Genomic DNA, 15,754 nt, shown 5'->3' with positions numbered 1-15,754 from the left:
CTAATCGTTTAGTGTCTCAGAGTCTCTTAGGAGATTTTTGTCTCTATATGTGAATTAACCTCCCTGTCTCCTTCATCACACCTCTTTTCTCTTTCTCTCATACCTGTCGCTTCCCCTCTGCTCTCCCCGTCTTCTTCTGCACTTCCGGTCCTTTCATCTTTTCTCGATCTTTCTCTCCATCACGTCACTCCTCCGCTGCTCCCTACCCTACATCCCATGTGCCATTAATACAACTCCTGTCTCTACCATGACCCATTACACTTTCCATCACTCCACCCCCTGCTCCTCCTCTGTGTCCTTGCTTCCTCCCCTCCTCCCCCTCCCATGTTCAAGGTCTTTTGCCGTACAACTCTATTCCCTTCCTCCTCTCCTCTTTCTACTGTATCCTCCAGGCATCATGTCTACCCCAGTCTCCCCTTCCCCCTCTCTCTCCCCACTGACACTGGCCTCCCCTACATCAGCAACCTCCCCCGGTGCCTCCCCTTTGCCTTCGCCCCTCTCCCCTCCACCCAGGGTGCCCGTGTTCCAGAGGAAGGGAGCTCTCAAACACAAGAGGATTGTCGAGGTGAAAGACCATCAGTTCACGGCCCGCTTCTTCAAACAGCCCACCTTCTGCAGTCACTGCACCGACTTCATCTGGTAACACACACACACACACAAACACACGCACACACAGCTGCACGTTTACACAGAACCCACCCCAGCAGTTCATAAGCCGCCTCCTCAGGCATCCCACTACTCCATCTCACTCTGACTTTCTCTGCACTTTTTTTCTTTCTTTCACCAGATCCAGCTGCCTGCTGGAGAAACAGCCTACACTCTGTAGCTACCACACTGACCTGATCTGATCACATAACCTCACCTCCACACTGCAGCCCACACAATGCAGGATTTACTTTAGGAAATTTATGTGCTCACACACAAGCAAGAATTAAATTAGGACATACAGTTATTGCAGAATGAATGATTGCACACAGAGCTGCAACACATGCAAACACGCACACTCACAGGCAGCCATGGTGGAGGATTTTTTCAGATCTTAAAGGGGCGTTGCTCCAATTTAGCTTGTCACCTCCATGAATTTAGGGAATTCACAAGAGACAGATTAAAACAAGAATATTCAAAATCAATGCAACAAAGGCTGAGATATTCTGACTTTTAGTCTCTAGTATGACCTCTTAAGAGCCACTTCTTTCAAACCCCAGATCTAGTGTTTGTAATGCAGACCTTCTGTTAAGAATCTTAAGTCTCAAAGGCAAACCAGGATACTTGGTGACTTCATCAAGGTTATTGTCTCAGACTTTAGTAAGCTCCTCCAGAGGAACAAAATACTTTACAGAACTGTTTGCACAGGCTAAGTACTAGTACTCCACACAAGGAGCAAACTGAACTTCATGATCTGTTTTACAATATTAGATTTTTAATGCATTAACATGCAATGCATGTAGCTATTTTATAAACTTGCTAGAGTTAGCGCTTGTTTGCAGTGCCGTAAAGCTGAAGCCAAAAATAGTAGGAGGCAGTAACAACCTTTGCCAAAACCAATCAATACTGTTGTAAAGTAAGGTACCAGTGTCTTAAAGTTATGCTTAAGTCTAGTACTTGAGTAATGCATTTTTTTTGCTTCTTATCTGACATGCAGGCACATCAATATTTATTTTAAAAAAGTGTGTGTGTGTGTGTGTGTGTGTGTGTGTGTGTGTGTGTGTGTGTGTGTGTGTGTGTGTGTGTGTGTGTGTGTGTGTGTGTGTGTGTGTGTGTGTGTGTGTGTGTTTGGACATATGGTGGGGGTGTATGTCAGATGCAGGGCGTTGCATGTGCCAGCAGCCTCTGGGTAGTTTTCAGGACATTTCTCCAACTGGCTGCTATCTTGGCTGCAGTTGCAGCACTTAGTTCAGGGTGAAAACTCTTCCTTCACACAGGATGTCAGAGCAGCAGCTCTCAACCTGGGTGTGGAAGCGCCTGCAGGCACTGGTAAATTAATTAAAAACTATGAAAAGACTGTTCTAATTTGGAAATGTAAATATCTTGTTTATTAAGTCAGAATCTAAAAAATAATGGGTTGTGCCTTGTATGGCTCCTTCAGTTATCAGCTGAGTGAAATAGTTCGAAAAGGAAAAAAACAACTGCATTGCCTGGTGTCATGGTTTAATTCTATGTGCGGCTGGACTCAATAACCTGCTGTGTTTAAGATTTATTAATGAAAAGCACTGGTTATAGCACTGAAAATCACTGAATAAAACCTTACAGTGACGTATTTCAAACAGATCTGAGAACAGATCTGACAGGCCTTTTTCACAGCAGACATTTTGACATGTCCTGTAAGAATAGATACTAATAACATTATTGATGGCTCAGTTCTATTCAAGGGTCCAGTAAGTCATGACAGTGTGACAGGGAGCCAGCATGAACAATACCAGGACCCTGAAACTGAAGCTGCTAAAAGTAACTCAGCCATCGTTCATTGTATTATTTACAGCTTTTGGTGTTCCTACTGTGACATGTCAAAATGTCCTCAGTTAAAAAGGCCTGTCACAAAAACAAGTTCCAATTTTCTTCTGTTTTTTTTTTTTTTAACATACACACACGTATTATTTCATTTGAAAGCATGTTTATATTATACAATTATATATATTATATAATACAATTTTTTTTCCTGATTTTTTTTAAGGCATCTTTTTGTTTAATTACATGTTTTGGAGGGATTTTTAAAAGCATCATTAAATTTGAAATGCAGTTATCCCCTGTGATATCTCTCCAGCAGGAAACTGTCAGTTCCCTCCAAACCCATACCTGGTTCTCTAATGCTCTCTGCTGGTCAAAAGTTAGAACTGACCTCATACACTCAGTGCTGCAGACAGTGACTTCTGTTGAATGCTGATCAAGGATCAGATTACCCTCGGCAACCCCGTCTTTAATTATTACTCAGCCAGATGGTGAACTGATTGTAGATCAGTGATTATGGTCAGTTTCCTATGAACCCCTGGGCCTCTCCAGTATGATTGTGGAAGAGCACTCGGCAGTGTCTTGTTCATCTGCCTTTCTAAACCTCCTAATCAAAACCTGATTCACAGCAGGCAAGCTGCTGAGTGGACTCTTTAGTCAATCAATGGCTTTAATTATTCAATTAAAGCTCTAAGGAGACACTGGAAACTAGCCAACACCGCAGTTATAGAAACAGGAGAATTTGTGTGTGTGTGTGTGTCTGAGACAATAATTGACACTGCTCTACTTGGCCTAGTCAGTCTTAGAAAGGAAAGACACTCAAAGTTCACCCATAATAACTTTGCTTATCAAGTTGGTAGTCTCTACCACAGCTAGGGTTTTTGTTTTGATGAGACAGAGTGTGTTCCCAACTTGTACCTGCGTGTCTGTTGGTTTTAATACAGCATGGAATAATACAGCAGCGCTATCTCTGTCTTGGCAGCATTATCTGTACTCTCCTGGCTGAGAAACAGTCCCAGAAGCAAAATACTTCACCTTAAATTGGAGTACTGAAGATTTGTTTTTGTATCTTAATACATGTGCCTTTCTCACACAGGGGCATCGGCAAACAGGGATTCCAATGTCAAGGTAGAGATAAACCTGGTCTTATTGTCTTTTTTTGCAGTGTTTAATCTTCTCAGATCATTTTTTTCAGTGCAGCAGATAAATTTTTGAGCATATTTTTCTTTGTGTTCTTTTTTAGTTTGCAGTTTCGTGGTCCACAAAAGATGTCATGAGTTTGTGACCTTCACTTGTCCTGGCTCTGTGACGGCCCCCAGACCAGATGTGAGCAGATTTATCAGTGTATCCATCACGGCGCTTTCACTTTTACTGTCTTATTTTCCATTTTAGTCAAGAGTTACCCAGCCATCATCATATTTAGCCATCCGCTTGCTGCCAGTAACACATGTGCATGACTCATCTGTCAAACCATACATCCTTCGCATCACACCGCCTTGTCCCATCTGTGACGTCTGTACTCATGTCATGTCATCCTACAAGGCCTCAGAGATACAGGGAGTTGGAGATAGAGAGTGGGGGAGATACAGGTGGAGGGTGGGAGGGACTGATAAGAAGGAGAATTAAAGGGGGGAGAAAGCAGCAGACTGCTCAGTCTTCTTCTGTGTGGCATTTTGAGGATTTCAGGGAGATTTGTCTTTTCTTCACATTTTTTTCTGCCAGCCAAATAAACTGCCTCAGAAATGGGGTCAAGGGGAACATGTGTGTGTCTGTGTGCGTGTGTGTGGTTCTGTGTATGTGTGTGTGTGTCTTTGTGTGTGTTTCAGTGAAAAAGGATGCGAGAGTGAAAGGAGCACACACACAGGGAAAGAAGAGAAACAGGGTGACGGTGTTTTTAAATAGCGCCTCAGAGCGACAAGGGAGGGAAAACAGTTTGGGAGAGGATGGTGCGTGGAGGGGGTGGGGGGTGGTGGGTCTGACGAGTTGAAGAGAGATAAAAATGATTCATCGCTCTCTGCACAGCACAGCATATACACACACGCACACTGCCTAGATGCACTCTCATTTATATGTCCTCTCCCAGTGGAGATATCTAATTGGCTTGTCCATGAATACCCCACTCAACATCTCTCCACTAATCATACTCTGCCTGTATGTGTGTAAATATCTGTGTGTGTGTGTGTGTGTGTGTTCATGGTCCCTTCCATGGTCTGTGTGCTGTGTGCTTTCTCAGCACAGATTCTTTCTGTTGTATTTCAGGACCTGAAGAGCCGACACACATTCAAGGTCCATACCTACTCCAGTCCGACCTTCTGCGACCACTGTGGCTCACTGCTGTATGGCCTCATACACCAGGGCATGAAATGTGCCTGTGAGTTTCACCATGTATACAAGTGTAATACATCTGTGTCTGTGTACTTACATTAATCATATAATGGGGATAAAAATCAGTTCAAACAGGCACAATATTGGAAATTCACCTCCCATCTAGGGGGGAACAAAGCTTGTACCCTGAGAAAATCACTCTGCAAAATTTATAGTTGATGCTGTTGTGTTTATATTTAACGTTAGGTTAAAGGATTAGTTTTTGGCATTTTGGGAGATTCTTTTTCACTTTACTTGGGGTCAGATGAGGTGTAGATAAAACCACAACTTCTTATTTTTACACTTACATTTTTGTACAGATTAAACAAACAAGGTGTTATGTGTTAATTTGTGTGCTTTGGAGTTGCTGGTAGGCAACAAAGGTTGTTACCATTGAACAGAGTTAAGCCAATTGTTCCCCCTTCTTTCCCGGTCTTTATGCTAAGCAAAGCTAACTGGCTGCTGGTTGTAGACTAATTACTGAAGAGACATGACAACAGTATCAATCTCCTTATCCAGCTCTGGAAAATAAGGTGAATAAACCTATTTCCTTTAAGATTAGGACCAGGGTTGGGGTTAGACATGCAGTAGGTATGGTTAAGTTTAAGGTAAGTGTCCTGGGAGTTAGTGCAGTGTCTTTTTATGTTACAAAAACAAGCTTTGTTTGTGTATGCATTTCTTTCCATAAAGTTTTGAATTTAATTTTTAAATTTAAAAAATTTTGAACTTGCTGTTTTTTTTTATGTACATTTATAGTTTGTGTTCTAATTTCTGTTTCTGGCATATACGCATGTATTTGTTGGTGCTTGTGTTTTGTGTATCTTCGTGTGGTGAGGTTGTGACATGAACGTCCATCGACGGTGTGAGACCAGTGTTCCCAGTCTCTGTGGCCAGGACCATACAGAGAAGAGAGGAAGAATCCACCTGACGGTCAGAGGGGAGAAGGAGGACATCTTTGTCACAGGTGGGAGCACCTGCTGGATCATAGGAAGTTTTAAAAAGCAGGATTACACTTATAATGAAGGATTTCACTGTCTGTACTTCCCATGACTCTACTTTCTCTCCAGTGCGGGAGGCTCGTAACTTGATGCCTATGGATCCTAACGGCCTGTCAGACCCATATGTTAAACTGAAACTGATTCCAGACCCAAAGAGCCACAGCAAACAGAAGACCAAGACCATCCGCTCCACACTAAATCCTGTCTGGAATGAGAGTTTCACCTTGTGAGTCATTGTGAACTTTGATCTAAGGTGGAAAAGTTACAAGAGTCTGGGACTAAATGTGCTTTAAGTAGAAAGAAATGTCCCAGAAACAAATTGCTGGGTCTAAACTGGCCTCGAAAGGTGAAGAACAGAAGATGGAACATAAGAGTACAGATTATAAGGCTAGTGGCCCCAGAATTTATACAGTTAATAGAACATCATTTTTACATTTTTATAATATTCAGTAAAATCAAGATATTTGAAAAAAAAAAAAGAAATCTGGAAAATGTCATAAAAGTGAGCATGTAAGACAAACAATAATTTCCTGCTGTGTCTTTGTGAATTGTTATGTTGCCACCATTCCGAGCAAACCTTCCCTAGTGATTTTTAGTTTATGTGTTTGTCTCTTTAGCTCAGTTCGCGGTCACCAGTGGGACAGACGTCTGTCTGTGGAGGTATGGGACTGGGACCGGACGTCTAGGAATGATTTCATGGGAGCGCTGTCCTTTGGAGTGAGTGAGATCTTCAGGCGTCCCATCAGCGGCTGGTTCAAACTGCTGGCCCAGGATGAGGGAGAGTACTACAACATCCCTGTGCCAGACCCAGACCTGCAGGTACAAAAAAATATGCTCCAGTTTCCACAATAAAGCCATCAGTTGATCCTCCAGGTGAACAAAGAACAACAATGGAGATATTTATACCTATATTCCCTAGAGTAGAGCAGCCTTTTTTTGACTGTGCTAATGACCATTTATCCGAAGGCCTTGACATTGCCTTTATCGGGTTATAATTACCTACATCTAATAAACAGCAGCTGCCACTGCTCGCACTGGGTCAGGATCTTGAACTGTCCCTCCCTGAGAAAAAAACATGGAAGATTTATGCCTAGTTAAATAATTAGATAATAAATTATAATGAGTTCCCATCTCTCTCTGTTACTCTATGTCTCCACCAGGGTGCAGGATTGTTCTGCCTTACTGTAATACAAAGCAAGGGGTAGGAAGGGGTTCGGTTTGTCAGGTGTTCATGGTTTATGTGTGTGTGCATGTACCCTGGTGCGTCCGTGTGTGTGTGTGTGTACATGTTGGACGGCATCCAAGCATTCATTTCTCAAACCTTCTGCTGTGATCCTCTAGGAGCCTCAGCCAGACGCTACAACACCCCCTCTGGCTCAAGCGGTACCTGCCCCACTCTCTGAACCGCTCCCTGTGGCCCTGTCCCCAACCCCTGTCATGCCCTGTCCACCTGTCCACACCCCGGGCCCTGGCAAAGTCAAAATGGGAATCCACGACTTCAACTTCCTCATGGTGCTTGGCAAAGGCAGCTTTGGCAAGGTAAATGCCGCAGCCACAGAGACGAAATGTCATCTTTTCTACATACAATCAGCACCTCCGATCCAACAGCTGTAAGTGATATCAAAAAGGCCATTCATGATAAAAGCAAGATTATTCCTGGCTTTAAATAATTTCATCTATCGATGGACTTGACCTTCAAGTGGCATTTCAAACGGCATCTCCTGGGCACAGCAAAGCAGAATTTCTTTGAAAAAAAAATCTCCTCTCTTACAAACATCCTCATTGTCTTTCCTTCTCTGTCTCTACTGCCAGATGATTCATTTAACCCTTAGCTTCTTTTGTGCTGTCAACAGTCGTGAACTCAGGCTGGCTGCCTTCCTACATGCCACACAGGCAGACAGTGCTCCTGGAGGTGTTCATTTCAAGGGAGCCTCTGCTCTCCATTTTCTCTTTAATTCCCCAGTAGATGAGCCATAATGAAGAGAGTGGAGTTTTGAGTCCTTCTTCCTCCTCTGAAATCCCCCTGTGCTGTTTCATAACTGTCAGAGGAGAGTCTACAGAGGACAGGAGAAATAGACTCGACTTACGTAAGATGTGAGAAAAAAGCGACCCAAGAAAGGAGAGACAGACCTCGGGGCTGCTGAGTGAGGAAAAGTGAGAGAGAGACAGAGAGAAACATTACTGTGCTGCAGAAAGTGACAAAATGACCAAAATAAATAAATAAAAAAATCAAGAGGGGAAAAGTAGACCAGCACAGTCTCCAGACTTAAACCCCATGGAGCTAGTTTGGGATGAACTAGACAGAAGGTGAAAGCAAAGCAAACTACAAGGGCAACACATTTGTGGGAACTTCTTTAACAGTGTTTGGACAAACTTTCCAGACAATGTTTCATTTCCATTCTAGAAAGACATCACAGGTGTGTTCGGCTGCTGAATGTGTCAAAAAATGTAGATTAACTTTAGGATGTAAGATTAAATGTATTATTTATTTGTTCTATGCTTTCATTTCAGAGTACACTGAAACATTACACTATGCAAATTTCAGTAACACCTGAAAAAATGGAGATAAAACCTTTGACTGCTCGTGTAAATGTGACTGTATTAGTAAGAGCTGTGATAATCTTTAGGATTTTTTTGTGTGCGTTAGTTTGAAACCACAGGGAAGAGCAGAGCAGACATGATCACAGAGGATGGCAGGATTTCTCTCAGTTACTGGCAGTTCATCAATAGTCCTACACACACACACACACACAGAGGGTATGCACACACAGCCGTCTTCATCAGCACCTTTATGTAGTCACATTGATTTCTGAAAAATGTAACTGTGTAATTTTCTGTACTATTCACCACTATTTGAAAGTAAAATGAGATCCTTTATTCCCAGCAGCCAGTGACCATTACGGCACAGAACGGCAGATTGGTCAGACAATTTTTAAACAACATTGTTGTCAGCACTTTCCAGTGCTCTTGACCATGCTATTTCCACTAAAACATGGGTCACGTGGCTCTCATTGTAGAAAATGATAGCATCATTAGCTGTCAGAGCAACCCGCTAGCAGCCAATTTCACAGTATGAAAATAGCCACTCAATGTGTTTTTAATGTCTGATAAAAACATGAGAGCAGCTTCGCTTTTTCACTTAGAACATTAACATGTCTTACAATCTTCAGGCATAGAGCGACTTTAATTAAACATTACATTCAGTTATTTCGCTATGTCGGGGTAAATGTGCACAGCACTGAACTTGCTTCAGCATCAGTCAATTATAATATGATAAAAAAAAATTTTCTCTTGCACTATTTTAGTTACTTAGGAACTTCACTGTCTACTTCATCACATAACGTAAAAAAACAAAATACAGGACAATGATGAGAACAAAATCCAGGGACACAGTATCAACCAACAACATCATTTTAAATACATAAATTTGAGTCCTAAAGAAAACACTTAATTCCATGTACAAAATAGCCAAAATATTGCAAGTGTGCCTCAAAAGCACATTGTTTTATTAAAACAGCAGAACTAGTTTTCTCCCAACTAGAGCAGCTTGTAACTCATAACACAATGACCTAAAAAACACTCAGAACTGGAAACATTACAGTAACAGTACATGTATAATTTTATCCAGAGTGAGAAATGCAGCATGAATGAGAGATTCATTCAAGAATTTTGAACACTGTTGGATCTGAATACATTTTGTGTCAAAGCAAAAAAAAAAAAAAAAAACACTAGCCCTGGTTTGATGCAGACTGCTGCTGTGTTAAGTGTGTGAGGAACTTTGAAAATGGGAAATTTGCTTGTTAGCAAGTGCATTTGTAATTTTCTTCTTTTCTTCATGCCAGACAGTTGGTACAGTATCTGTAAATAAACATTTTGTTTATTTATGGATGGCAGCAGTCTGAAGACATACAGTAGCTCCATTAAAATTCTTATAATTCTTTGTTGTTACAGTAACTTTTCTCCCTCCTCTCTGCTCCTGCTCAGGTGCTGCTGGCAGAGGAGCGAGGCAGTGAGCGTCTGTTTGCAGTGAAAGTGTTGAAGAAAGACGTTCTCTTCCAGGATGAAGACACAGAGAGCGCCCTGGTGGAGAGGAGGGTCCTAGCTCTCTCCTCTCGCCCTTACTTCCTTACATCGCTCTACTGTGCCTTCCAGACTGAGGTGTGTGCATACCTGTGTGTGTAGAAGGTATATGGGGTTGGTCTCAAATGAACCACATAACTTTCATTAAATTGTCCATAAACCTGTCTGACATTTTGTCTGCATAGTCCTCCCAGGAGTTGTTTCAGGCCAGGTTGGCTGAGAATTTCGATTAATAAATGAAATAATTAGCTTGCTTTCTTTAACAAGGTCCTTGGTCCTGGAGGGAGGGTTTTAACAGATTGCTTTTTAATTTGGACAGGAGGTCATTATGTATTGAGAGTGTGTAAATGAGTGTGTGTTGTTTCTTTAGGACCGTCTGTATTATGTGATGGAATACGTCAACGGAGGAGACCTGATGTTTCACATTCAGATAGTTGGCAAGTTCAAAGAGCCTCATGCAGCGTATGTAGTTAAAAAGCTCCTTTCTTTTACCTTTAATCACAGTTCTCATCTACAGCGTCTCATTTCCTGCCTTTTTTTTATTCCCTGTTCTTATACATACACATTCATCACACTCATCACATCATCACAGCTTTGTTCATTATATCTTGTGACTCATAAAAAGTCATCAACTCAAGTACCAGCCTTCTTCTCTTCCCCCACCCGACGTTCTCCTCCCACTAATCTTATCTTTTCATCTACATTTTCCCTCCCCCTGGCTGTTCATCTAATCAATAATCTTTGATCAATCATCTAAAACTTATTCTTACCCTGTTGCTCATTTCCAGATCTGTTTCTTTATCTTTCTGCCTTTCATCTCTTTGGTTACTCTCCCTTTCATCACCCTCTCGAGCTCCATTCCCTCTCCCCTCTTCTCTTGTCATCATTGCCTTTTGAATTAGCTGAAAACCTAAACCCCCCCCCCCCCCCCCACCACCCTCTCCTCTCCCCCCAGGTTTTATGCAGCAGAGATAGCGGTCGGCCTTTTCTTCCTCCACAGCAAAGGCATCATCTACAGGTAAAGAAGTGGGCTGCTAATCTAACATGGCCTGGTTTGGTGCTGTCACTGCTCTGCGGTGCAGCACACGGACCTGACACAGATTTATCATGTCTTTTGTAGCTAATGACTGTTATAAAGATGTTATCTATCAAAATGATTCATACCTGTGTGATCTATCTATTTCTTTCTCAGGGATCTGAAGCTGGATAATGTGCTGCTTGACAGTGAGGGCCACATAAAGATAGCTGACTTTGGGATGTGCAGGGAGGGCATGTTCGAGGGCGACACCACTCGCACCTTCTGCGGCACCCCTGACTACATCGCCCCTGAGGTACACTGACCCCTACCCTCAGTCCAGGGTCCACAATCATTCCTGAAACTTCCCACATTTGCTCCTTAGACCCCTCATTTCCTCTTGTGTCACCACTCTTTGTTTGCTTGACCTGTTTTTGCAGAGCTGTGAGATGGCAAGTTGCTTCGCTGCAGCCCCTCTCATCTCCTCTGTCCTCTCTGACCTTGTCAGCATTTTTGAATAATTAACTTCACGTGATTCAATTAGCAGTGGTGTGTGCTTGCTCTGTGAGAACATTGCACAGAAACTGCGATTGTCCTTCAGAGACCTTGTATTGCCAGTAGTACCTTTCTCTTACTGCAGCTCACATAACTTACATTGTTTTTTTCAAGTCTGTACTAAAACAGTGCTCCCTTACAGGTGCCCTTGTGTACACTGAACATTTTTGTTCATACAGACCATCCTTTTATTACATTTATTAAATACTTCCAGTGTACGGGGAACATGATAGCGGACAAAATCCACAGTCCTTGTTCCCTGTAAAAACACAAAATTTATTTGATGCTGAGATGAGGATTCAACAGTCTCAGTTTGTCAGATCAAATGGGTATCAGTCAAAGTTAGAGCCCTTTCAGCCCTTTCCTTTTTGTTTTCCCCCATGGTATCGTGTCTGTGCTGAGCTGCAGAGGAGGGACTGTAAGAAGAAGAGGGAATTTTGTATGAAAAAGTGTGACCTTGGATGATACCCACTTGAACTTTGGCAGAGTTTGCAGTGTATTTTACACACAAAGAGGACTGTGGATTTTGTTGCTGATCGCTTACACTGGAAGCATGTTAGGAAAATATGGCCAGTATTGTAGCAATCAAAACCTGTTTTGGTGTTCATATGGACACCAAACTGTTGTTTTAAGACAGACTTGAAAACATGAATCTACCCTTTAATGTTTATATTCTCCTCTGTGCTTGAGAAGAACCACTGAAAAATAACCTAAGTGTCTCAAAGGGATGTAATGTGCAGTCGATGTGCAAATATCAGCTGTTCTGAAATTCTAAAAACAGTGGAGGTGGTTTCGCTTGACACCCTTTTGATGTGTAAAATATCCGTATGCTGTATAATGTTTACCTTACAAGTTGTCTGTAATATGTGTGTGCAGGCTTCTGTGTGAAGTGATCACACACAAATTAATTCAGAGAAAGTGTGAAGGAGATATCCCGCTTGTTTGGTTTGTGGACTTGTAGTAGACAGATAAAGCAGAGAGAGAAAGAGAGGATGTGACTGTTGTGCACGTCTTTGATATTGTAAACCTTGCTATGGAACCCCTGGGTATTGACTCTCTTATGTAAACACCCATTGATTCTCCTGCATCTGCCATTTTGGAATAGATACAATATATTTCCCTAGGGGCTGAGGATTGTTCCCTTGTGCTTACACACACACACACACACACACCAGGGAAACAAACAAACACATAAAATGAACACATGCATTTACACACACACACACAAGCAGGTAAACACAAACACTCATATCCAGAGTCATGTGATGATCATTTCTAAGCTCATTCAAACATTTACCCTCCCTGACGCCGTACTTTCTCTTCTCCTCTCTCTCTGCTTTTCACTCCGGCTGTATATCCTCCGAGCAGCGGACTGCTACAGCTCCGCTCTCTCTCACCCTCTCTGTCTTCTTTTTACTTCATTATCTCTGCGCTGCCATTCTTCTCCTTTATCTCCTCTCCTTTTCTCTCCATCCCTTTCAGATTGTGGCATATCAGCCCTATAATAAAGCAGTGGACTGGTGGTCTTATGGAGTTCTGCTGTATGAAATGCTGGCGGGACAGGTAACACTCAGCTTAATCCTAACAATAGACCCATTTGCGCAGATACTTAAGCCTCCAGTACTTCTCCTTTGTAATCACTTCAAAAGACATTTAAAAGAACTTTAATTTCAGTATATTTGCTTTCAGTTTGCCTACAGATCCTTAAGGCTGCTCCCTTTTTAACTTCTCTCTCTGTCTTTTCCTTCTAGCCACCATTTGATGGTATTGATGAGGAGGAGCTGTTTCAGTCCATCATGGAGCAGAGCGTCACATACCCAAAAAGTCTCTCTCGTGAAGCTGTCGCTATCTGCAAGGGAGTGAGTCACTTTTTATTTTCTCCTTACTCATACATGTTTTAGCACACGGTCAATTAAGATATGATGCATATGCAAATCAGTAAAAAATGAAATGAAATGACACCATTTCTAAAATACATTTAAAAGTGGAGGAAAACTTCAGTACAATATTTTAGGAAATATGCTTATTTGCTTTCTTGTCGAGAGAGAAGACTGATATCCCTCTTATAACTGTCTGTGAATATGATGCTATATCCAGCAGCCATTAACTTAACATTAACTGTGCCTCTGTTCCTTTAGAGTTGCACACACAGTCAAGATAAATAAACATCTGAATAAGGAAAAAAGGAAATTACATGTATTACATTTAAAACACATTTGATTCATAGAAATAAAAGCCACATCCCCTGATCACAGTCATATTATTCTTTTTTCTTTCCCATTTTTCTTCCTTTTCTTTACTCTTGTCCAGCTCCTGACAAAGCACCCGGCCAAGCGTCTGGGTGGGGGAGAGGACTCAGAGAGAGAGATCAGGGAGCACCCCTTCTTCCGCTGGATTGACTGGGACCGTCTGGAGAGACTGGAGATCCAGCCGCCTTTCAAACCCAGAACTGTCAGTTGAACAGATGGACTTCAGAGCCTGTCTTTCTTTCTTTTTCTCTTTTTTTTCTTTCTCTTTTCTTCTGTCTTGTCACTCTCCTCTCTTTCTTTCTCTCTGTCCCTGTCTCTCCGAGGACACGTTTGGGGAACTGAAGCTGTCACTTTCTTCCATCTGTCTCCTCTCTCTCTCTCTCTCTCTCTGTCTCTCTGTGACTCCCACGCTATCCCTCATTTCCCTGCGTGTTTCTTTTCCCTGCCAGCCACTTGGTGCTGCCCATTTCATCCCCTCTTCTCCTCTCCATTTTAACAGTCCTGTCCCTCCCTGCCTCGCCCCCTTTCCCTTCTCTTTTCTCTCTTTCATCACCTCTGCTGGTTTCTAGAGATTGGGGCTTTGAGTGCTTGGGAACAGACAGTCCAGTCAAAACAGACAGGGCCCTCTGACCTTGGGGTCCTTCGTTCTCCTCCCATATGCAAATGTGTGTCATCATTAGCCTGCCACACACCATTTTGTGGCCCCGCTGGCCAATGGTGAGGTGTGCCTTGAGTGAGCTGAGTATGCTCCGGGGTTAGAGGCCAGGCCCATTAGCTAAATGAGATTCAAATGATCCAGCAGAATGGCTGTCATACGCTGTTAAGGAGCAGAAAAAGAGACCTGAGCAGCTTTCTTCCTACAGCAGGTGTGATAGAAAGATCCTTAGAGAGAAAAAGAGGATGTGGGAGAGAAATACGAAGATACGGAGGTGGATTCCTATTATATTTTAACTTTTGTTATTTAGTGTCTTCTTTCAGAAGGAAAAGTTTAATGTAGATACAATCGGTATTAATCATGCATGTTTGTATGCATTCTCATACTAATCTTGTGTGTACATTCCTTCTTCTTCTTCTTCTTCTTCTTCTTCATTAGGGTGGAAGAAAAGGTGAAAACTTTGACAAGTTCTTCACAGCCGCTCCGTCAGCACTCACTCCCTCCGACCCGGAAATACTAGCTGCCATGAATCAGGAAGACTTCCAGGGCTTCTCCTTCCTCAACCCAGACTTTGCGCCCTCGCCTCTCACTGCTGTTTGAAAATAGCTCCCGCACCTGCCCCACGGCCCCTCTAAGTGCACCCAAACTCCCCTAGTATCCCCTTGATAGTAGTTTTATAACAGAAAGTTTGAACATCTAACACCTCTCATAACCAAATTCTAACGTTTACATGAAAATGCCAAGACACCTTTATATCCATGCACTCTCTTTGATATTTCACATCTTGATAGTCACAGAATATGTTGCAACATTGCAAACAATGCCAGTGTAATAGATTTGAAAGACATCCCTTAACTTGTTATAAGAGTACTGTAGTATGATTGTAGTATGATTACATACTTCATCTGTATGCATGCAGTGTTTTTAGAATGAATTGCTTTCACTCAATAGTTTTCTATAGCATAGATTATCCAAGAAAGATATATAACTTTACAGCCTGTTTATTTAAAACATTTTCCAGTGCTTTGATTAGAATTATCTTGTGTTGTGAGAAACCAAACAATTACATTTTTCCAGTCAGGTCTTTTCTCTTGCAGCTGTGGTATACATATCCAGGTAGTAGGCTGTTTCCTAACAGGGTATTCCTTTTGAATGTTGTGTTTAAGCACAGTACAGTAACTCAGCATCAGAAGCACTATAATTCTAAATATCTATCTCATTCTATATCCTTGTGACTGCTGACAATTTGACTATGATACAAACTGAGCGGGTAGCCATTTAAAAAATTTTTTATTAGACTGGCATCCTGTGAAAGCGCTCAGTCAGGTTCCTCTGGCCTGGCTTGATCTCTCGGTTTAACGTCACACCGGTGACCTCAGATGACCAACTGAGA

The 15,754-nt window shown here is 42.2% G+C and overlaps 1 protein-coding gene across 3 annotated transcripts; it reads left to right on the top strand.

Annotated features, from left to right (window-relative positions):
- Positions 1-385: 385 nt before the first annotated feature.
- prkcg (protein kinase C, gamma) lies at positions 386-14,961 on the top strand. 3 transcript variants are annotated; one of them, XM_041044209.1, is made up of 16 exons: positions 386-639; positions 3,542-3,573; positions 3,689-3,771; positions 4,705-4,816; positions 5,645-5,773; positions 5,877-6,033; positions 6,425-6,626; positions 7,149-7,346; positions 9,792-9,965; positions 10,258-10,349; positions 10,843-10,905; positions 11,080-11,218; positions 12,940-13,020; positions 13,209-13,316; positions 13,768-13,908; positions 14,800-14,961. In XM_041044209.1, exons 1-16 carry the CDS (start codon positions 398-400, stop codon positions 14,959-14,961), a joined length of 2,115 nt encoding a protein of 704 aa, XP_040900143.1. In that variant the 5' UTR covers positions 386-397. The 3 variants fall into 3 exon arrangements, with proteins under 3 accessions (XP_040900143.1, XP_040900142.1, XP_040900141.1); XM_041044208.1 differs by having other exon boundaries at positions 398-639; positions 7,158-7,346; XM_041044207.1 differs by having other exon boundaries at positions 398-639; positions 7,152-7,346.
- The last annotated feature ends 793 nt before the right edge of the window (positions 14,962-15,754 follow it).

Source organism: Toxotes jaculatrix, chromosome 8 (assembly GCF_017976425.1).
Source record: "Toxotes jaculatrix isolate fToxJac2 chromosome 8, fToxJac2.pri, whole genome shotgun sequence".
Classification (NCBI taxonomy): domain Eukaryota; kingdom Metazoa; phylum Chordata; class Actinopteri; family Toxotidae; genus Toxotes; species Toxotes jaculatrix.
Note: the sequence above shows the minus strand (reverse complement) of the source record. Positions and strands in the feature narration are given on the sequence as shown.

Coding starts and splice junctions, on each gene's coding strand:
- prkcg (XM_041044209.1), top strand. CDS start 398: ATGTCTACCCCAGTCTCCCCTTCCCCCTCTCTCTCCCCACTGACACTG. Junction 6,034..6,424: donor TGGAATGAGAGTTTCACCTT/GTGAGTCATTGT, acceptor TTGTCTCTTTAG/CTCAGTTCGCGGTCACCAGT. Junction 6,627..7,148: donor TGCCAGACCCAGACCTGCAG/GTACAAAAAAAT, acceptor GTGATCCTCTAG/GAGCCTCAGCCAGACGCTAC.